The 22,508-nt window shown below is 35.9% G+C and overlaps 1 protein-coding gene across 1 annotated transcript; it reads left to right on the forward strand.

Annotated features, from left to right (window-relative positions):
• Positions 1-767: 767 nt before the first annotated feature.
• On the forward strand, positions 768-21,514 carry LOC149412313 (sodium/potassium/calcium exchanger 4-like). Its single transcript, XM_089646054.1, has 11 exons — positions 768-1,212; positions 5,675-5,790; positions 7,674-7,776; positions 8,419-8,606; positions 11,330-11,477; positions 11,659-11,757; positions 11,888-11,980; positions 17,225-17,437; positions 18,467-18,568; positions 19,159-19,280; positions 21,236-21,514. The coding sequence occupies exons 1-11, from the start codon at positions 1,044-1,046 to the stop codon at positions 21,446-21,448; spliced, it is 1,566 nt and encodes a 521-aa protein (XP_089502180.1). The 5' UTR covers positions 768-1,043; the 3' UTR covers positions 21,449-21,514.
• The last annotated feature ends 994 nt before the right edge of the window (positions 21,515-22,508 follow it).

Raw genomic sequence — 22,508 nt, forward strand, 5'->3', positions numbered from 1 at the left:
GGGGGGTCAGCACAAAAAATTATTACATTGATTTTTTGTAACCACCCTAAATCTGCACTCTTCCACCGAAGCAATTCCAAAATTCGATTATAAATATGTTTCTTTATCACTTCCTCTAATTTGTAAAGAGAAAACTTATCTATTGTACTTTCGTATGGAAGACCCTATTTTCAGTCCATCAACTTTCCAAATGTAACGGTATTTTACATTTAAAAACACAATGATTTCAACTTCTTCAACTATAGGTAAGTTTTTAGATTTTCACGGCCAAAAGCATTTTTGTTGTTTGGATCTGCCCTGATGATGGACACTGCAACGCTGTCCGAAACGTCGGCTAAAGAAGGAGTTAGCGCAACACGGCATAACACCCCAAAAACAAACAACAAAAATTCTTCAACTATATATTGAATTCAAATAACGTGCAAATAGTTTCATGTTAGTAAATCAAAATGAAATATTTGGTTGTTTAAGCTAGATCCCGACCCCACAAGAATAGATTATACGAGTATATTACAAGTAAAGATATCCAGGTGTGTTCAGCGAAGAAAGTCTAGAAAGAGGAACGATAAGTACTTATACAAAAGTAGTCGTGTAAAGTTATATCAAATTTAAAAAAAAAAGTTAACTGATCTAGTAAAAATGTTTCAATTTTAAATGTAGGTATCTGTTATACCTACTATCTCGTGGCTAGAGATTACATGACGCGTCGCTTCCAATTGAATGGCAAGCGATATCGGTTTAATACAATAATTATTATCTCTAGTAGGTACACTTAACTGTTTATTTATCTCTGAGTATTTACTAGACCAGAGGTAATTTTGTATATATTCAATTTAATGCAGTCATTTACACAACTAGGTCCGAGTACCTTGCACATGTCTGTAATGCTTGGCTCTAGTTGTGACAGGTTGGTGAAATCTATTGTGATAATTCATCAGTGCAATCATAAATTTCAGTAGTCGATCATTAATATTTTTTATATCGATCGACGATTTTGATTGAGTGTTAGATTTATTTTGTGTCGCTGAAGAAAGTTTTTAAAAATGGCACAAGGTTTGAGAACTAGACATGAGTTTCGGAAGAGTCACCAGAAGATGATTCTGTCAGTCAGGATGGTTCTTCTATTCGGTCTGCCGATGGTCTACCTTCTTACCTCCAATTTACTGGGTGATTCAGTGGCCTCTAGCGACATCTCTCCCTCTTCTAAATCAGGTAAATTTAAATACATTAAACTTCCACTAAATAATTGTTTAACAACACTTTAAACTATCGAAGAAAACGACAGCAATCAATTTGTGGATTTATAATATAATTAATTTAAAAGTTACTATGTTTTTCACCACTTTCGGTTATATCCGTCTTCGGTTTGGTACTATTATAATATAAATTTAATGATAATACTGTCCTGGAGATATAACCAAAACCAGTTGCCATAATGTTAAAATTAAAATAAAGTGTTTTGTGGTTGTAAATAAGGTAATTGTTGTAGAATGGAAAAGTACTTTGCTGTAAATATGTTGTTGGAACGAGGATACACAAAGCATCACTGTCATTAGAACACTGCCCATGAAGAGAAGATTTATTTCAAAACAATAATAATAAATTATTGGCGTATTTGTTTAATATATTTACTATCGTAAAAATAAATATTTGTTTTTAATAGTATTCGTTATAAAACAAACCTCAAACTACAATGACCATGACATACTACAAATTATTATATTTGAATATAACAAATAGCTAAACTATTATAAAAGCATAGTAGGTATTGTGTGTTCGTTGAGTAAATCGTGCAGTGAAATTCAGACCGTGGAGCGGTAAGGAATCAACAAAAAGCAGACCGTGTGTCGGTAAGGAATCAACAAAAACTGAGTGCTGTAAGATCAAGCGCAGAAAAGTAAAGTTCGCTATCGTAATATAACAGTCTGTGTCCTTTTCTGCGCAGGATCTTACAGCACTTGTTTTTTTTTAATTCCTAACCGACCCATGGGACGTTGGCATTAGTCACAGCGTACAAGTGCACACTGCAGTTAAGAACGTATGTATTTGCTGAGCCGAATGACGTCGGTGTTCTCCTAAACTGTTCATCAAACATATATTGAACCTGATTAAACCTACGAGTGAATAATAGTACTACTGTACCTACTGTGTCTTACAGTCTATATTTCGTTGTCTTGCATTGTGACGCATTTGCCTTGTGACTAGAAAAAGCAACTGCGATTATGATAAGCAATAAACAGTGACACCGGGAGCTGAATACAGGCAAATACTGCTACTGGATCACCACCAAAACATTATTTATTACTCCGCTTACTTTATTTAGTACTCTTTAAGCCCTTACCGAAATATTTTGTTCCACATTAAACACACTTCCGTAACTACGCTGCCAGTAATCGGATACCTACTTAGAATAAATTTGATTCAACACTGAGAAAAATGTCACATCACAAACTAACCAGGATACAACGATAAATAAAATTAAGTACGTATTTTTTGTCATTTGAATTCTGCTAGACGTTTCAAATCGCAGTTATTGTTTAGCGTTCTAACACACTACATAGAAATAAAACAAATACTAGAAACAGAACACTCGTCACCTCCATGCTAAAGTTACGAATCTGCCATTTTCGAGAAAAATACTTTTTGATAATAAAATATCAATATTTGATGATACGCACTGTGGTAAATCAACAAAATTTTATCTCCAGCGGTTACGGAATTATCAAAGTTATCAAAATTATATTATAAGTCATTCGCATCAACCCACGGTAAATTAACAAAAAAATAGATAGAAACATTTACCATGGTTTAAAATATGAATTATCAAATAAAAAAATAACGATAATTATTATTATTATTGTGTTCTCTCGGAAAGTTGACTTTTTGCAGATTTGCACCATTAGCATGGAGGTGACGAATGTTGTAATCATACACAATATGACAATCTTTGGCTGCATAATATATTATTTAAATATGTATACTTTATAATAATTTGTAGGTACATAGTGAAGATGCTAAACTTGTAAGTAAATTTTCTCTATTCTACATAGTTTTACTTGCGGTAAGGGTTTGTAACTTTCGATTACGTTATATACAGGTATCCCTTTTAAAAAAGCTGTAATTCCAAATATAATCTAAATTTAATTTATTTCACTATTTTACACTCCCCTGTAGCTTCTACGTTACATAAAATAATTTAAATAAAACAACGGCTGCATAAAATAATTACTTTTGTTACAATGGTTTACAAATATTTGGATTAAAAAAATACAATAATAATCTAAAATTGTAAGAAATAATATTTTAACATAGAATTCGTCATGTTAAAAAAGCGGATATCATATATATATTTGTAAATTACGTCATTCTAACTTCTAATGGCTGTACGGCTCTTGTGGAGTTATGGCCCCTTTGAGTCCGTGGTCCCTTCTCAGTTCTCTTCCGAATTTTCCATGTTGGAACTACCTTTAAACTGTGTAAGTAGGTACTGTCACTTATTCGATGAACTTCTTCTTCTTCTTTCGTATGGTGAGGGTTAAACCCAGGAACATCTAGGCCAGTGAGCCAGTCTAGGGCCTTAGGCGTCGCCCTGTGAACCTCCTCAATCCCGCCGTAGAATGAATGCAGCGGGTATTCTTTAACCACAAGGGAATATTCATCGAATACTTCCATATATTTACTAATAAATCCCTTTTCAATTAGTACCCAACTATTACTTTTTGTACATATCTACTTCTTCTCAAATATAGATATTTTCTTCACATTTACCCTTTCTGACTTCAGCAGGGATAAGTTTTTATATATGGATTCAATCGGCTTAGTTTAACCTTATGTATATGACAACGGGACGGAGCACCAAAAAACGGGATTGTCCGTTCAAAACGGTCAGGTTAGTCATGGACTAATAATTGGTTTGGACCGTATATATGTTTGCCACTGTGTATAAAACTTCATCAATAATATTTATTTTATCCCGGACCTTGGATTACCATTAAAACTCTTCACATAAAGTATAAAATAAAAATACTGTTGGTATATTGCATATTTTTTTGTTAGGCTCATTGTAACAATATTTTTTTTACTATTTTCCTGCCAAAATAATATAATTGAATACCAACATCTATCTATCTTTTCGACATCTCCTATCTGTGTTAAGGTTAGTAGAAATAGATCTCAATTTATAACAATAGCCATAGCAGACAAAAGAAGAATCAAAACTAGTAACTCTAGAATATATTTGAAGATGGGTCGTTGAGAATTGATTTAGTTTTGTATGTCATTATATACAATTAAGTTAAACTCGTAATATATGTTTAACAAAATACGCCTCGCAATAAATTAATTAATTCTATTATCGCCTTGTAAACTTAATTGTGATGTCAAAAATAGTCATTGTTCCTTCTGATATATCGTGATTAGCACATTTACGTGTAGAGATAGAGTTAAAAGTTTCTTGTGGTGTGTGATTAATGTGATCGATGGCTTTGCGAAACGATATCTTAGTTAGATATCGATACACTTAGATTCGTATCTTCCCGCAGGGCTCAGACGAGCGACGTTGCTTCACCTTCGCGAATAATCGGTTTATCGAAGAATGTGTTGTTTGCAGAACGAAACACTCGCTGCGAGGTTATCTTTGCGAAATTATAACGACAACAAAGAATTAGAAACATATTCTTAAAAGACTATGAATCGCTGAAACATCGAATGATAAGTATGCCTCGATTAAAACATACAGATTAGAACATTGTTTTAAGAATACCTGTTTGAGGAAATGCGATCTATTTTAATCGGCGCCTAATGTGAGTAATTCGAAAGATAATGTGATTCCATGAAAACTTTTTTTGGACATTTTTAATTACTTGACCAGTATATATTGAAGGTTGCTAATTTTTCCCACTTTCTTCATCGTAATTAAAGATGTCTTACACATCTAGTTGCGGTAGGTAAGTCATATTATTCTATAACATTTAACTTACAGGTGAAAAAAAATATAATAAGCAGTAATTGTTGATTGAAGTACTAGTACATACTACATATTGACTTATTTGGCGGGTTGGGAATAAGCCGACGTAGCTTAGTGGTCCAGCAGAGCATCTGATGGGACATCAGAAGGTGCGGGTTCAATTCCCGTCGGCGGTATTTACTTTTACTCGGGAGATATTTTCAATTTGAATTGATATTTCAGGCGACTAATTATTGCTTATAATAATTTGTTATCCTTTGTGCTATGCATAAAACCTTGTCTAATAAACATTAGTATATAATTAAAAAAAATAGCTATTGGTAATTCGATTTATCTTTGATTTGTTAAAGTATGCTTTTTGCAGATTTTATTAGTTTCCATCTTGCGAAACCTTAAATCTGTGTGCAATTAGATATTATCTAACTATATCTAAGACATGTCCATTTTGCAGTTAGATATTAACTAAACTTTAGGTGATTTTGCACAAAAACGGCGGCATACAAATAATCTAAATATTATTTACTATTATTTTTAACTACAAAGTATACTCAAATAAGTATAATGTAGCTTCAATGATATTATTATTATAAATATTCATATTATTAAAACTATATATGTTTTAGATGCAGCAGAGGTGTAGCTGGTCTTCTTGGTTAAGTATTATTTCAACTTCTTATCTGCATATCATAGACCTTTATTTATTTTCAGATTACAACAGTCGTCACCTCCTCGCAAATCCTATAGAAGAAAAGGAGAGAAACTGCACGCCACCAGCCATATATGAATTTCCACCAGATGGATTCGATCGGCAGCAAAGACAAGCCGTAAGATAATTTGTTTTTAATTGTTATGTATTTGTTTTACGGGATACCCTTATAAATATATGTAATGTTGTGTATACGCTTGGTTGGTTCCTTTCTCATAATTCGCAGTTCAATTCGTGCTTAGGCTAGCAAATACATAGGCAGCATAATCTAACTTTCGTGTAAAGTTTCAGGGATCTTTTGCTTGGATATCAATATTAATTTACATAATAAATTACGAGTTTAATGGGTCGCTGTCATTTCACGTACAAAATTGACTCTTGAGCTTCTTGAAACCAAAAATTTCGGATATGTGTCTGTCTGTAACTGTAACTCTAGAACTCGGATTTGCTTTTAATTTAATTTTATTTTTCATAATTGGAACTGATCGTATGAAAAATTCAGACCAATGACTAAATGGGTACCTTCCTATATTATATTATATTCTAACACAAGGAAATAAATGGGTAAGCTGATTTATTGAAATCCTGTTAAAATCTTGATGGCAAGCCATTTCCTAATAAAATATTAACCCATTCAGAATCTATCGGAACACGTGTTGGTGCAGCTGCGCTTTTCCTGATAAATATACCTAATGACGAAATACGACATAACACGTTTTCCGACATCCTCATAACACATTCGTGTTACTGATAGTTTGTTAGGAAATCAGTCAATCCATTAGTTAAAAGCCCGCAGTTGCGTTTTAACAGAAATACGAATAATTTAAGCAGACATTTAATAAATTAGTAACATTTTACATAAGTAAGTTTTCTCTATGCAGATAATTATTTTTAAAAATAGGAATATACCATTATTACAGATACACAGGTATTACTCGTATATTATAATCTTAGAAAAGCTTTCGTGTGTAGCCTCAACTCAGTAAAAAAAAATATATTTTACACACTCAAAAATATTTACATTATATTTTTATTTATTTCTTTATTATACTTAGAATATATTTATTTATTTAATATCAACGGTATAAATATACCATAAACAATGATAACATGTCACAGTTAAAATCGTAGAAATATTTTCAAAAAGAATTACAAATATATGTGGCATTTGATTGTGAAATGACATTAGAGAGTAAGTAAGTAAGTAAACAAGAGATACAAGTACATAAGTTTCTATAGTGCAAATAAGGTAGAATTAGATTAAATTAATATTGATTGAAAAGATTTGATAGCATAGCCCTCTTGTACCTACCTTGCGTGCAGTTAAATAGATCTGCCACATCTGCGTATCTATTACTAACTTCATGCAACCTAGGTACAAGCGAGTGTTTGGAATACTCAGTCCTGATATTGTTGCATTTAAACAAAACTTTAGAACGAGTAGCTATATATATATATATATATATATATAGAATATATCCACTCTTGTGGTTTAAAATAAACGTAGGAACTTTTTTCATTTTTTTACATATATTTTTTTAGAACACCTTTATGATCTACCTAGGTACTTTTTAAATTTAACTAGGAACCAAGCTATAAATCTAGATTCCTTTAAACAGTAAACAATTCTGTGTTTTTGTTTTGTTAATTTTTTAGACTAATGTTTTCTTTCTGTTTTTTATGATGTGTGTGGAAGTCCTTATTGTAATGTAGTCTCTACAGTAGGTTGAGGTTGGTAAATTGTTAAAAACTCTCTATATAAAAATTAAAACTATTGAAAATGATTTATGTTTATACTCGAGTATTATGGTTATTATAAGCTCTTGCTGAGGGGTGTGAGGCGTGAGCATTTAAAATAATTACCAACGCCATCTAGCGAATCAATTTGCAACTAAATTCGAAAGTTAGGAATTTTTATACTTACCATACGCACTAGAGACCTTGTCGATGACAGCGGGAAAATTGGTTTTGTTTTTATTAAAAACTTTTTTTCTTTTTCAGGGGTGGGTAGGCGTGCATTGTCTCATCTCCTGCTACTGTTTTGTACTTCTGGCCATAGTCTGTGATGATTATTTCGTACCAGCAATCGAAAGAATGTGTCACGGTACGATCTTCATCACTTCCCACATTATACATACATGTTTTAACAGGAAAATATTTTAAAGTTGACAGATAAATAAAAGTTCAGTATATTTTATTATTTCCTTGTCCTGGTGCAAAGTAGAAATGAACCTTTTTTTCATGCAACTGTGTATTTTCAATGAAAATATTAAAGTTTTGAATGAACGGTGTACCATTTTGATTCAATTGTGCATGTATCATGTATATACTAGAAACCGACTGATAACATTTAAAATGAATGTTACTATTTACTTACTAAGTAGAAGATCAATGTAAATGTTTGCCTTTAAATCTTCTCATACATAGTCAGATGTAGTTAATAATGTGTTCTGAGCTCCAGTAATTGAATATCCTCAATGCGCCCCTATGTAACCTCAAATGAGAATAAGAAGGTCCAAATGAATTTGAATAATGTTCATGACAAAACAATACATTACATCCCACATAAAACAAATTTTATAGGGGATACAAAAAACTATCTAAAAAATTTGATTTATGCGACAAATTTTATTGCTCTGTTATAATGATTTTATTGTCAACTCAAATGGGTTCAATACGAGGTATTGTTTTGATATGTATTAGTAAAATTACACGAACTTCTGATCATTTGATGACATGTCTGTAGTGTTGAAGATGTCTGAGGACGTGGCTGGTGCAACATTTATGGCTGCGGCCAGCTCCAGTCCCGAGCTGTTCATCAACTGTGTGGGGACCTTTGTGACGGAGGGGGATCTCGGGGTGGGCACCATCGTGGGTTCAGCGGTCTTCAACATCCTCGCCGTGCCCGCTTGCTGTGGCCTGCTGGCTGGACAGGTACCTATTCATTATGACAAGAAACTTTCATTTTTTTTAAAGAAATTCAAACATTCTGGATTACGAAAAACCTAACAATATTTTTAAAACTTATTGCTTGTGAAATGCTGGAGGACAAGGCTAACAAATGAATGAAACCAAAAGCATTTTGCCAGAGCATCCAGCAACTAATAGGTCAAGACAGTGGCTGAGTGCCATGTATGTATACATATATATATATTATACTTCTCTGTGTAGATGGGATTGTCTTCAGATGTGTGGTGGATAGGGTAATCTCTTTAAGAAGACGCGATGTTCAGTATTAACGATGATTAGAGTGAATAGCTACACGCCACAGTACGGCCTTTCCTGTCTAGAATTCGTCTGATCGGTATACGGACCCGAAAACAAATACTCTAGTGACCAACACCAACCCATTGATATAGATGTTACATAACATGGATATGAGCCTCAGGTACCGGTCAGATTCCTAAACAGTTGTCTAAATCCACGAACCCAATCAGTGCATTTGAATGATAGAATGGTAACAGTCCAGTATAGACCAAAACACAAAAAAAATCAAGTACGTGATTTGTTCCTCTTTTGTAGTTTTCTTGATCTTAAATGTAGCTAACATAATATATGAGTATAATTATTTATTTTATTTACTCTTTGTGATGTTATATATATTTATTTATTTTTCATGTTCTCCATGAAACGGTTATACACCAATATATCATGGAGAAGATTACAAATTAAAAGGTTTACACAGGCAGTTTTACTATTTTGTCACATGCGTTATAAGATAGTTACTGAATTGTCTGTAGGTGACATTGAAAATGTCGATGGCTAATGCAGAATTTATTATTTAATTTATCTATACATAATAATAATTATAGAATAATAATAATGGCGGTTCCCTGATATTTCAACACACCTTTAAAGTGATATAGAGTCAGTAAAAGTGATGAAACAAAAACTAGGTTTAATAGCTACTTATGTAACCTAATTTTGGTTTTATCACTTTTCATGACTTTATAACACTTTTCGGAGGTGTGTTGAATTGTCATTTTGATGACATACTCGGTCACCAATAATGGCAACTTCTACCAACCAACCCTACTTTTTCTTGATCTTAAATGTAGGTAACATAATTTATAAGTATACTAATTTATTTATTTACTCTTTATGATATTATATATGTTTATTTATACATAATTTAATTATAAAAAAATAATAATTAATTAAAATCAGTCATTTTAAATACATGTAGGATAACAAAAGATTTTTTAAATATTTATGTTGAGGGATCAGTAGGATTTATAGGCCCTATTAGGAGTTCTACCGAGCCGAACCCTCTGATATGAAAATATCTGAAGTCGGTGAATTATTTTCCCATTTGATCACTGGTGAGTTGACGTGTTGTTCTTGTATTGTTTTGTATTTATTTTGCTTATATAATGCACTTGCATAATGTGGATTGACTAGATGATCATTTGTGGAAAAGTGTGTGGAAGGGTTTAGTTTTTCCTATGGGGAAGATTTAACCCGTACTCCATATGCAAATATAGCATGGTCTGTCACAGGGTTAATGGATTTTTACGCCCGCAACTATTGCAACGCAACTGTCTCCGCAACTAATGGGACCCACATATCGACTGTGTGTGGGTAAAAGAAATAATTAATATGATTATGATGAATATTTAAGAACATAATATAAGCAATAAAAGCATTGTTTTTTATAAGTGAAAAGATATAATGATTTCATAGAAAAATGTTTTCATATTTATCTCAGTAGTAGGTATAACAAGTAATATAAATAAGTAATAATAACAGCATAAAAGTATATAGAATTTTTGAATTTACAGTATATTAATAAGCAATACTATAGTTATCTGATATGTAACTAACCAAATTAACAAAGAATTTATGGAAAAAATATTTCAACATTCTTATTTATTAAGCCATAATTAGATGTTGAAATATTCTTTTTAAGCCATAATTTTAATTCTTTTACAAAGAGTGATATTTTACTTTACATTAAGAGGAATACACAAGCCAAAAATGTGTTTAATCTTAGTGTGTCTTATGTCACCTCGAATATAGGTAATAGGCATAGAATCTAGAATCAGCCGATTTAAGCGCAAAAGGAGTTTTAATTTATATTATGAAAATTTTATAATGAAGAAAAGGAGGTAATTAAGGGAAACTGTCACAAATAATCTGTCATAAAATAGTATTTTTTTAAAATGATTCTTCTTTGGGTTCAGAAACTTATAATGAAAAAATACATTATGGAGAGTTTTAACAATTTTATTCTAATAGAGCGAAACCATAGAAAAAGCTTTGTTTTTTTGGTATCCAAATCATGTTTTTTGGTATTCATAATGTAAACCGATTCGTAGTACAGATAGAAAGTACTACAAGAAATAAGTACTTATACAAATGAATGTAACTAGATTGGTGGGCTGTTTCCAGGGACTCAATGATGTATGGTGTCGTTGTGATTTCACATTAAGCTTCGCTTAAATATATTACTTTAGAAATACTGTAACCATGAATAAGTAAGTACTTATAAGACTGAATGTCCAACAGGTAATAGAACTAGATTGGTGGGCTGTGTCCAGGGACTCAATGATGTATGGTGTCGTGGTGATTTCACATTAAGCTTCGCTTAAATATATTACTTTAGAAATTCTGTAACCATGAATAAGTAAGTACTTATAAGACTGAATGTCCAACAGGTAATAGAACTAGACTGGTGGGCTGTGTCCAGGGACTCAATGATGTACGGTGTGGCGGTGATATCTCTGATTTTCACTCTTCAAGACGACAAGGTGGAATGGTACGAGGCCGCCGTTTTAGTAACGGCCTATACTCTTTACATTCTGGGTACGTAGCGATATTAAAATAAACTTTTTTTTCTCCAAAAAATATAACTTTTTCAATAATAATAATTGTATTCTTGTCCATGTACGCACGGTACAATATTATACATGCCTGGTATGTAATTTTAAGTAGTTGTTGGTAAATTGGTTAACAAGAATAACATTTCACGCATATTTTATTTCAGCAATGTACTTCAATAAAGGAATCAGCAATTTTGTCAGAAGATGTTGCATGGGAAAAAACAAGACACCCTACACGGAAGTTACCCCTCTTCTGAAACATGGTAGGTTTCCAAAAAATTATCAAAAAATATTTTTAGTGTTTTATTATAAGGCAAAATAATTTTTAATGAAATATAATAATGTGCAATACATTTTTAATGAAATATAATAATCTGCAATACATTTTTCTAGAAAAACCTAGTTTATTGACCCCAACTATGACTGACGTGGAAATTGCCGGTGAAATTGAAAACGACATAAAATCAGAGAAGAAACTAGATACAGGTAAGTTGTTATGAGAAGTTCAAAAGTGTACATTTTTTTGATAACTGTGAAGCGGCGAAATTTAAATACCTACTGATTTTCTATTTGTTTTCAGTCATTCATGAAGTTGTTGTAATCGCCGTTATGTTATTGAAATGCATTGCGTTATTTTATATTTTAAGCATTATTTAACAATTATCTTTTTAGACTCTCTATGCTCCATTATAATATTAAAATTCAATGACACAATATTTTTTTATATTACACCCAAATATACTATTATATTATCTTTGGTTACACCTCACAAGAGACCTCCTGTCTGTATGGTGTAGACGTGGGAACTAGATCGCCACCCTGTTGGCAGCGTGTGAGGTGGGTTAAGTGGATGTATTAATGCGGGTCTTGGCGGCTAGCCATAATCTATATAAGTATAATCTGTATAGAAGAGATCACTTCTATTTATGTTTGCGACTTTATAATATATTATTATATTATCTTTGGTTACACCTCACAAGAGAGCTCCTGTCTGTATGGTGTAGACGGGGGAACTAGATCGCCACCCTGTTGGCAGCGTGTGAGGTGGGTTAAGTGGATGTATTGATGCGGGTCTTGGCGGCTAGCCATAATCTATATAAGTATAATCTGTATAGAAGAGATCACTTCTATTTATGTTTGCGACTTTATAATATATTATTATATTATCTTTGGTTACACCTCACAAGAGAGCTCCTGTCTGTATGGTGTAGACGGGGGAACTAGATCGCCACCCTGTTGGCAGCGTGTGAGGTGGGTTAAGTGGATGTATTGATGCGGGTCTTGGCGGCTAGCCATAATCTATATAAGTATAATCTGTATAGAAGAGATCTCTTCTATTTATGTTTGCGACTTAATAATATATTTTTTGTATATATTGTTTAAATCATTTCGTTAACAAACTTAACATCATGTCGATTAAACAACTCTATTCTAAAAAAATCCTTCTTTACATTCATAAATTCAAAATACAAGAAATAACAACTAACACCTATATTAGAAACACTATTTGGTAGGCGGGAATGGGTACCGCCGCCCTGGGAACCATTTATTGGATGACCAACACCTCTGCCACAGGTCACCCCAAGTGGTTCGCTACGTTTGGTGACTTAGCAGGGGTACCCGGGTTCATGGATTAAGGTTTGCCCGGGTCTTGGTGGCGGGTGCGTCGGCCCACCTTCTGCGTGGCGGGCCGGTTGGGAGATGCTGGTTGAGGGAGACCCTTTACAACCGGTTACCGCTGTCCGGGCCGCTCGATAGTACAAGGGCCCGACCCTCAGGCTCACGACTAAGGGTGGGCTGCCCCATCAGCGAGTGAAAAAACCCCGCCACTGCTGTTGTGCCGGTTCGTGACCGGAGGGGACCCAGCAGCAGCGTTTGGGGCGCACTGGATGCCCTCTCCAGCCGGACTCTCCCAGCCTATCGCCTAGCACCGCAGTGGGTGGGCTGGAACCAAACGCTCATCACTCCTGGACAGCCTGAACCCCAGATTCCTACCCACCCTTCATACCTTTCCTTTCCAGACCTTCCTTTCACCTCATACACTTACAAAAAAAAAAAAAAACAAACTTAAAATCATGAACATACAAAATAAATTTAACATCAATACAGCGGCGAGTAGCAGGCGTCCCAGGTGCGGGCCAAAACTGTTGGTAAATTTTGCCAACATTCGCGGCCTGCACACAAATTTAAACTCTGTTCATCACCATCTTTTGTCCCAACGTCCCAACCTTCTTTTCCTATCCGAAACTCAGATAGCCGAGCCGCCAGACTTCTCCTATCTGGACTGCCGGGGCTTTACTCTTGCAAGCAAGTTCCGACTCAAAGGAGAAGTCTGCCTCTATAGTCGAGCTGACGTCAACTGTGTACGACTATTGAGTCTGGAAAACTCCAGATTCGACATAATGTGGGTGCGCGTCAATCTTGCCAGTACGGCAAGATTCTACGCATGTTTATACCGCTCACCGAACCATAGCGAATCAGACACTTCCGAACTCTTCAAACATTTGAGCGATACTATTGATGATCTCTTGCCCCGCTACCCTTCGGCCGAGTTTATTGTTCTGGGTGACTTCAATGTTCATAACGAACCATGTATGAAGTTCTCAGGCCCAACGGACTCGGCTGGCCGACAGGCGGAATCCTTTGCCATTTGCTACGGATTAGAGCAACTGGTTCAGGAGCCTACAAGGGTTCCTGATGTCCAAACTCACCGCTCCAATCTGTTAGACCTATTGTTAACTACTGTGCCACACGGTTATAAGATTGACGTCACAGCGCCTTTGGGATCATCCGACCACTGCCTAGTGACGACATCGATCCCCGTTAACCTCAGACCAACCAATGAGAGGCTGAGGAGAAAAGTGTGGCACTATAGGTCAGCAGATTGGTTCGGTATGCGGGCCCATTTCAACGCTTTTCCGTAGTCAGCTGTTTGTTTTCGGACTTCGGACCCTTCAAGATGTGCCCAGGAGATTGGTGAAGTCATCAAATCGGCGATGGATGGCTTCATACAATCGACTACTAAAGAAACTGGTGTGGGCTCAAAGCCGTGGTTCAGTCGACAATGCTCCGAAGCAGTTCGACGAAAAAACGCGGCTTACCGAGCCTACAACACATCTCGAACGCCCGAAAGCAGATCAGCATACAACAAATCGGCAAAGGAATGCAAGAGAATCATTAATAGGTCAAAATTCGAACACGACCTGCAGATCAGCAAAAAGCTGGCTGCCTGCCCGCATGGCAGCAGAGCATTCTGGACGCTTGCGGGCTCAATAGGTCGGAATTTTTGCAAACCCAGTTTGCCACCTCTTACCAGACCTGACGGCTCACTAGCAAACACCGCCACCGAAAAGGCTAACATATTAGGGAAAATGTTTGCGGAAAACTCGACCCTCGATGACGGAGGTGCTGTTCCGCCGTCGGTTCCTCACTGCGGCTTCTACATGAAAAAGCTTAGGATCCGGCATCGGGATGTACTCCACGTCATACGGGGGCTCGATGTTAACAAAGCTAGTGGACCTGATGGAATACCTGCCCTGGTATTGCAGAGGTGTGCTGCGGAAATAGTTCCAGTTTTGACAAAGCTCTTCAAAATGTCCCTTTAGTGTGGCACTGTGCCCTCTGGTTGGAAAAAAGCGGTCATTCACCCTATTCCCAAGAAAGGTGACCGCTCCAACCCGGCCAACTACCGCCCCATAGCGATCACATCAGTTCTGTCCAAAGTGATGGAACGTGTGATCAATGACAAACTGCTCACATACCTCGAGAAGAACAAAATTATCAACGACCGTCAATACGGATTCCGGCGGAACCGCTCGTGCGGTGATCTTCTCGCGTATGTGACGCATGTTTGGGGGCGGTGACTGGAACGTCACGGTGAGACCCAAACGGTCGCACTAGACATATCCAAGGCCTTTGACCGGGTCTGGCACCGAGGACTTGTCAACAAATTGCCTTCTTACGGACTTCCCGCATCCCTGTGTACGTGGATTGCTGACTTTTTAAGGGATAGGTCGATTCAGGCGGTTGCTGACAGTTTCACCTCTTCCTCGCACTCCATAAATGCTGGCGTCCCACAGGGATCGGTTCTGTCTCCGACTTTGTTTTTGTTGCACATCAATGACCTTTTGACATGTGCACCGATTCATTGTTACGCGGATGACAGTACAGTTCATGATAGCTTTTTGTTTGACAAGCCCCCAAATGGCACACAAACTCCAACGGCTCGGAGGGCTTTGAAGCAGAGAATGGACGGTTATCTCGAGAGTATTTCCTCCTGGGGTAAAAATAATCTCTTTAATGTTTCAAAGACCCAATCCTGTCTGATTACGTCTAAAAGAGATCCAAATGATAATCTAGTCTCCTTCAACGGAAGCAATCTTCCGAACAGGCCTTCCATTGATATGCTTGGTATAACTATAAGTGACCAGCTCAGGTACGGGGGCTCCATCGAAGCCAGAGTAAAGTTGGCCTCTCAGAAGCTGGGCGTACTGTACAGGGCCCGCAGTTACTTTAATAGTACACAACTGCTGACCCTGTACAAATCGCAAGTGCGCCCTACAGTCGAACGGGCGGTCCGTTTGATAGATTCCCCAATCTTAACAAACGGACTGCAATCTTTAGAGCACAGGCGTCGGGTAGGTATGCTGTCCTTATTCTATCGGTATTACAATGGAAGATGCTCTGAGGAACTAGCGTCATTGATCCCTTCCGCACCGGTGCGTAGTCGGGATACACGCCAAACGCGCGCCCAACATTTGTATACGGTTGACATTTGTCACATGAGAACGGGTCGCTTCTACGATTCGTTCTTAAGTTCAACAGCTCGGCTGTGGAACGAACTGCCGGCCTCTGTGTTTCCTCCCTCCTACAACATGGGACTCTTCAAGACCCATGTTCACTCCTTCCTCTCCACAAAAAGACCCTCCACACAGCATCCCCAAAGATGACATAGGCCCTGAGGGAAATTATTTTCTTCAGGGCCTCCTGTGTGGAGTTAATATAAAAAAAAAAAAAAAAAAAAACTACATCTCAAAAGCAAATCCAACAAGCAACTGCAAATACAAAATTTAGGCAAAAAAGCTTTCTATAGTATGGTACAAAACTCTACACCAAAATCCCATTCTCATTAAAAATGCCCAACAATATTATAGGTTTTAACTCAAATAAAAATCTTGATACAAAACATAGAAAGATCAGATAGAGATAAAATATACTACACCAAATACAGACTGAAACCGAAACCACTCAACTGAACAAAAACACCATGCAATATATTTATATGTATTTTTAAAAAACACTACTTAATACATTTATAATTACTTCATATTATCCATACTACTAAGTTTTAATAATATCCAAATGAAATCCTCATCACAAGAGATCCCAGTGAGGATATCATTGTCTACGTTTTTTTTTTTGTTAAAAAAGAAGAAAATAATAAAACACTTATTATTATCATTAATTATTATTTTTTTGCTTTTATGTGTAACTATTTCTTGTGACAGTGTGTAAGTATTTGTATATGATTTTGAGGATATGAAACCAAAAGCGAATAAACTTGAACCCATCAACAAGTGTGAAGATATTTTTATGCCCCTTGAATAGGGAATGCTTTCTATATAACCATTTTGCGTTAGTTTTATCAATGGCTCCCATTCTTTTAATATTGGGTATTAAACTGTTTCGACTGTAGTGTGAATGTTTAATAATGATTGATGTGTTTTAAAGAGTCCAGTACTGAAATATGGAAGTGGCCTGATCTGCACGTGTCGGCAGGAGGGAAGGCGTTCTGGGTGCTTACTTGGCCCATCAACCTGCTTCTCTGGCTGACCGTTCCCGACTGCAAGAAATACCCCAAATTCTTTTTCGTCACCTTCTTCATGTGCATCGTTTGGATCGGATCCACGTCTTATATGGTGGCTTGGCTAATTACGATTATTGGTAATATTTCTGAACATTGCTTTATTCTGCAGAGTGACCCCAAAAAAACGTTTTTACGTTATAACACCCAAACACATAAAAGTAGACAAATTAGTGTTCATAGATGTTTCTTCGGTAAATGACATAGAACGGGTTGTTTCACAGAATTTGAACAATTCCTCAAATTTCAAAGAAAAAAATTCTACGAAAATTCTATTTAAATTATGTGAGCATTTCAGTTTTGAGGCACAACTGGCCAGTAATGATCAACCTTTTCAGAACTTGATAATTGACTTTCCATGAATTGTTTAAATTCTGTGAAACAACAGTCCTAAGGCTCTAAAATGCTGATTTGGGAGTTTATAGATTATGTCTAATGCAAAATAATTCTAAAGAAAATAATGTATCAAAACGCGTAGCTGTTCTGATAAGTATTGAACCGAGGATTTTTTAAATATAAAAAACGGAATGGCATTTTTTTATCGGAATATTTCTATAATTTTTATCAACCGTTGTAATCCAATTGAATGCTACCGCATGAATATGAATTAGATACAATTTAATATATTTCGTGTATCAAATAAAATGATCCCTCTCTCACAAAATAGTGCATGGTTTTGTTTTCGTAGAAGGAAATCACTTTTCGCGTTTTTGTCATATTTTTAAATTATCAAACCAAAACTCATTAACTTACTTATAAAATATTTAAAAATTTTACACAACTGATTAACAAACATTTACCGGACATTAATGATTATTTATCAGTTTTGTGAAATTCAAAACACGCTTAGTAAGGCCCGGTATCTTCAACCACTGATTTATTTGAATGTATTCAACAACCGGTTTCGCTTGACATGAGCTTTATCGTGGTAAGAATTTAAACTTAGGGCATCAATTTATTTTTAAATTGTTACCCTAATGAAGCTTAATCCAAGCGAAACCAGTTGGAGAAAAAATTAAATAAGTTAGTGGTTAAAAACAAAGTGAAAAAAAAAAACAAATCTTAATATTATATTGTGATTGACGTGTGACAAATTGTTTTGATCACAGGAGACACAATTAATATCCCAGACTCTGTCATGGGACTCACCTTCCTCGCAGCGGGAACAAGTGTTCCAGAAGCTGTGTCTTCCATCATTGTCACGAACCAAGGTAAACTAAACTTTGACATATACAGGTACCATTTTTTACTTTAAATTTATTCATTTCCACCCACGAGCTTGAAGGGAGGGAATTAGCCTTTTCCATCATTTTCTCCGCCGGCTCAAGGTCCTTGCCATTCGCCTCCTTTATCAAGTCTTCCCATCAGTCAATCACTTCCTTGGTCTGCCCTTCAATGGGGACTCCCATTCGGTGTAGTGTTGGCTAGAACACAAATGAGTTTGTATGAGGTACAAATGTTGCATACCTACACGAAATGTAGTTCCAATGCACCAACCACCTCACCACCTCATTTGTAGTATTACAAAGAAAAATGTGAAATGTGGTGGGAAATTTTGCGTTTTTGTATGGGTCATTTGTAGTGCATCTTGTATGAGGTACCTACACAACACTAATTCGGTGATAATTTTCAGTATCCCATCATCTTGCATTTTGTTCATTTTTCAGGAATACCTTCTGTGCATAAAATGATCCCCTGCATGTGGACAATTTTGCCACAAATCAGCATAAAACACTAAGTTATATAAAATATATTTTTTTAATTATACATTCAGTGACTAACACTTTGTCAATTTGTTTAGGTCATGGTTCTATGGGCATCAGCAGCTCAATTGGCTCAAATACATTCGACATCTTACTCTGTCTTGGACTTCCTTGGTTGATAAAATCTTTGTTCTATCCAACAACTCCCGGAGAATACTGGGTAAGTCGAAAAAAGATTGAGACAATAAATGATACAAGTATTTGCCTACCCAGGAGATGCTCTGTGCTGGCACAACAAGAAAAAAAAATTATTATGAATGTACCTTCCAACTCAAATACCAGATTTTTACAAATGTCGATTTCATAGTTAAAAAATTATCAAAGTTTGCATTTTTCAAAGCCCGCCAAAAGAATCGAAAACTGACGCTTACGCATGACATCACATGTAATAATAATAATAATGTGGCATTTATACAGCGCAGTTTAGTGTCATTTCATTTCAAGTGCGCTTACCTCAGTTGCGCCGGTTTACAGTAAGGTCACTCCCACACGGGTCGGTATGAAAAAAAAAAAATATATTTCAGATTTCCAAAAAACATGAATTCTTCTGAAATAATTTGTAAACCATAATAGTGACCCGTATGCGAGAATAGCAGTGCACCTTCTCACAGAATCACAGGGCGTTTGAGTGACTCACGGTTTTAATTGTTTTTAAATGACGACTTATTAATTCTTTGTTTAAATGTATACAACAAAACTTATGTATTCAGAATCAGGGGATGTTGATATAATATGAATATGTATATGTTTTTTAAGCCATAATATTTTTCACTCAAATTCCTTATTAGAGCAGTCCCCTCCGGGAGCCGACTTGCCAAGGCGCCAATGAGCCAAGGAGTCAAGGTGCTAATAATACCTAACACAAGGCTGCGTATAAACAGGAGAAAAACCGCGTGCCGAGCCACGAATTATGGGAAAGGAACTTGAGGTTTTTTTGTAGAGTTTTGGCGGAGTTCGGCTCAGGATCGGCCCTTTACCTACCTACCTAATCTGAAAAATTGTCCCATATGTGGGTGTAGTAGTTATTTACATTACATCATTGATTTGTAATTTAGTTATATATAATTAATACTAACTATTAGTTCTGTGAACAGTAGACCTCGCATCCAAAAAAAGTATGTAAAATTCTCTTATTAAATAAATCGAAACCATAATTTCCCCTAAAATCATAATTTTGTAAGTACGTACTTAAATGCAATATTATGTTTTTTCAAATAAGGGTTTAAATAATTTGTCCAAAGAAACGTTACTACCTAAATGACAATTCTTTTTTCAATCTTTATTCGGCAGGTAGCTACCATAATATTTTTTTTAAATGCAAACAAGAAAGTGCACGAAGGTTTTACACACGAAAAATAAACTTTACTGAAACATTAAAATGGCCATCATCTACAAAGGAATTTACAGACACACGAAATGCCAAATGATCGAGTTAAAACAGGACTTCACCTGGCTCAGTCAAATTTAATATGGAGCCTAGTGCCTCAGTTGGTATATGTGCAGCTCAGGCATGCCATCAAAGCCAAAGTCCGGTTAGCCTCTGTGAAGCTGGTCGAACTATACACAACTGCTGACGATGTACAAATTGCGTGTATACCCTACTGTTGAATTTGGCAGCCACATCTGGTCTGGAGCCCAAACATACTTGAAAAATACCTTGACGCAGTTCAGAAATGGGCGATCCGTTTGACATATTCCCCCATCTTAAAAAACGAATTGCAATCTTCAGAGCACATTTGTCAAAAGGCAATGCTGTCCTTCTTCTACCGGTATTTCAATGTAAGATGCCCCGAGGAACTTCTGTCATTGATCCCTCTGGCACCGGTGCAAACATGCCAAACACGCGCGCAAAATTTTTACACGGTAACGGTTGACATTTGTCAATGGGAACGCGTTGTTTCTACGACTCGTTCATATGTTCAACAGCTCGGCTGTAGGACGATTTGCCGGCCTCTGTATTTCATCCCTGCCAAAGTATCTATAAGATCCATGTTCACTCCTTTTTCTCCTCAAAAAGAACTTCCACATAGCATCCCCAAAAATGACAGCGTTAATGTAAAAAAAAAACTACTACAAGGAGTTATTCTTACGATAGTTTCTATTTTTTTTTTTCAGGTAAACATCAACTCGAGTGGATTGTCCTACAACGCCATATCTTTACTTTCAACGCTTCTAGGCTTATACATTTCATTCGCTTGTAATAAATTCTTATTAGACTGGAAAATTGGCCTTACCTGTACCTTAATGTACATCGCTTTTCTTGTACTGGCCAGTCTCATTGAGCTGAATGTTTTCTTCCCAGTTAATCTCCCTACGTGTGACCATTAACATTTTATACCATACTGTAAAATATTAGGATAGTTTAAAATCAAATGTTATTTAATAAACTATTTATTGGACCAACTTCTAATATTATTTGTGTTTGATGTGATCTTTGATGAAACAAAACAAAATCCACTTAAATTATTTTAATTTACAATGGGCATGGCACCAAAAAGCAGGTTTTGGTATTTCAAATGTCTTGTCTATTCAATCCAATTTGGGGGGCGGGTATGTGGTGAGGTTTGTCAGGGTTTTGGTGGCGGATGCGTCTACCCAATAACTGCATGGCAGGTCAGATCGCGGGAGACTGGTTGAGGGACCTTTTGATTTTGACCTCTCGGAACATCGCCTTGCACCGCAGTGGGAAGAATGGACTCATACGTCTGTCACTCCTCCAAACACTAACATGCAGATTCCTACCCACCCCTTGTGTCTTTTTCCTTCCCAGAACTTCCTCTCATTCCTTCCCTAAAAAGACCCACCACACAGCATCCCCAAAGATGACATAGAGGAATTATTTGCCTCAGGGCCTCCTGTCCGTAGCTTAAGTAAAAAAAACATATTTATGTGTGTTTTATCAAATGTGCAACGAAATAATTTTATATAGACATTGACATTTTTTGGTAAATAAACTTAATTTTATTTTTTAAATTTAAGTATTCAATTATAATGATTCGGCTTAGGTTGTGATTTTGTTATTTAACCATACTCCTCGTTTAGTATAGAGATTAAATTTCGTTGTTTGATATCATATACTGCAACAACGAGGAATTGTGGAGGTATAATATGAGATATAGGGACGTTATATCAGTTGCTCTTTAAGGGGGGGACAGATTACGCTTATAAGTTATATAACTGTATTTTATATAACTCCATATTGCTCGCCATATGGACCTGTGGGTGTGGCGACAATGTGCGCCGTGATATATTTAAAAATTATGCGACTGAAAATTTTACGAAGAGCCGTAATTAGGCGGTTGTCATCTGTCAAAGTGACAGACCCCATAAAAAGAAATCACATTGTCTAAAAAATAACAAATGATCTAACCCCCCTCGTAATAATAGA

The sequence above is a fragment of the Hesperophylax consimilis genome, chromosome 23 (genome assembly GCF_061612785.1).
Source record: "Hesperophylax consimilis isolate HC1 chromosome 23, BYU_Hcon_1.0, whole genome shotgun sequence".
NCBI lineage: Eukaryota > Metazoa > Arthropoda > Insecta > Trichoptera > Limnephilidae > Hesperophylax > Hesperophylax consimilis.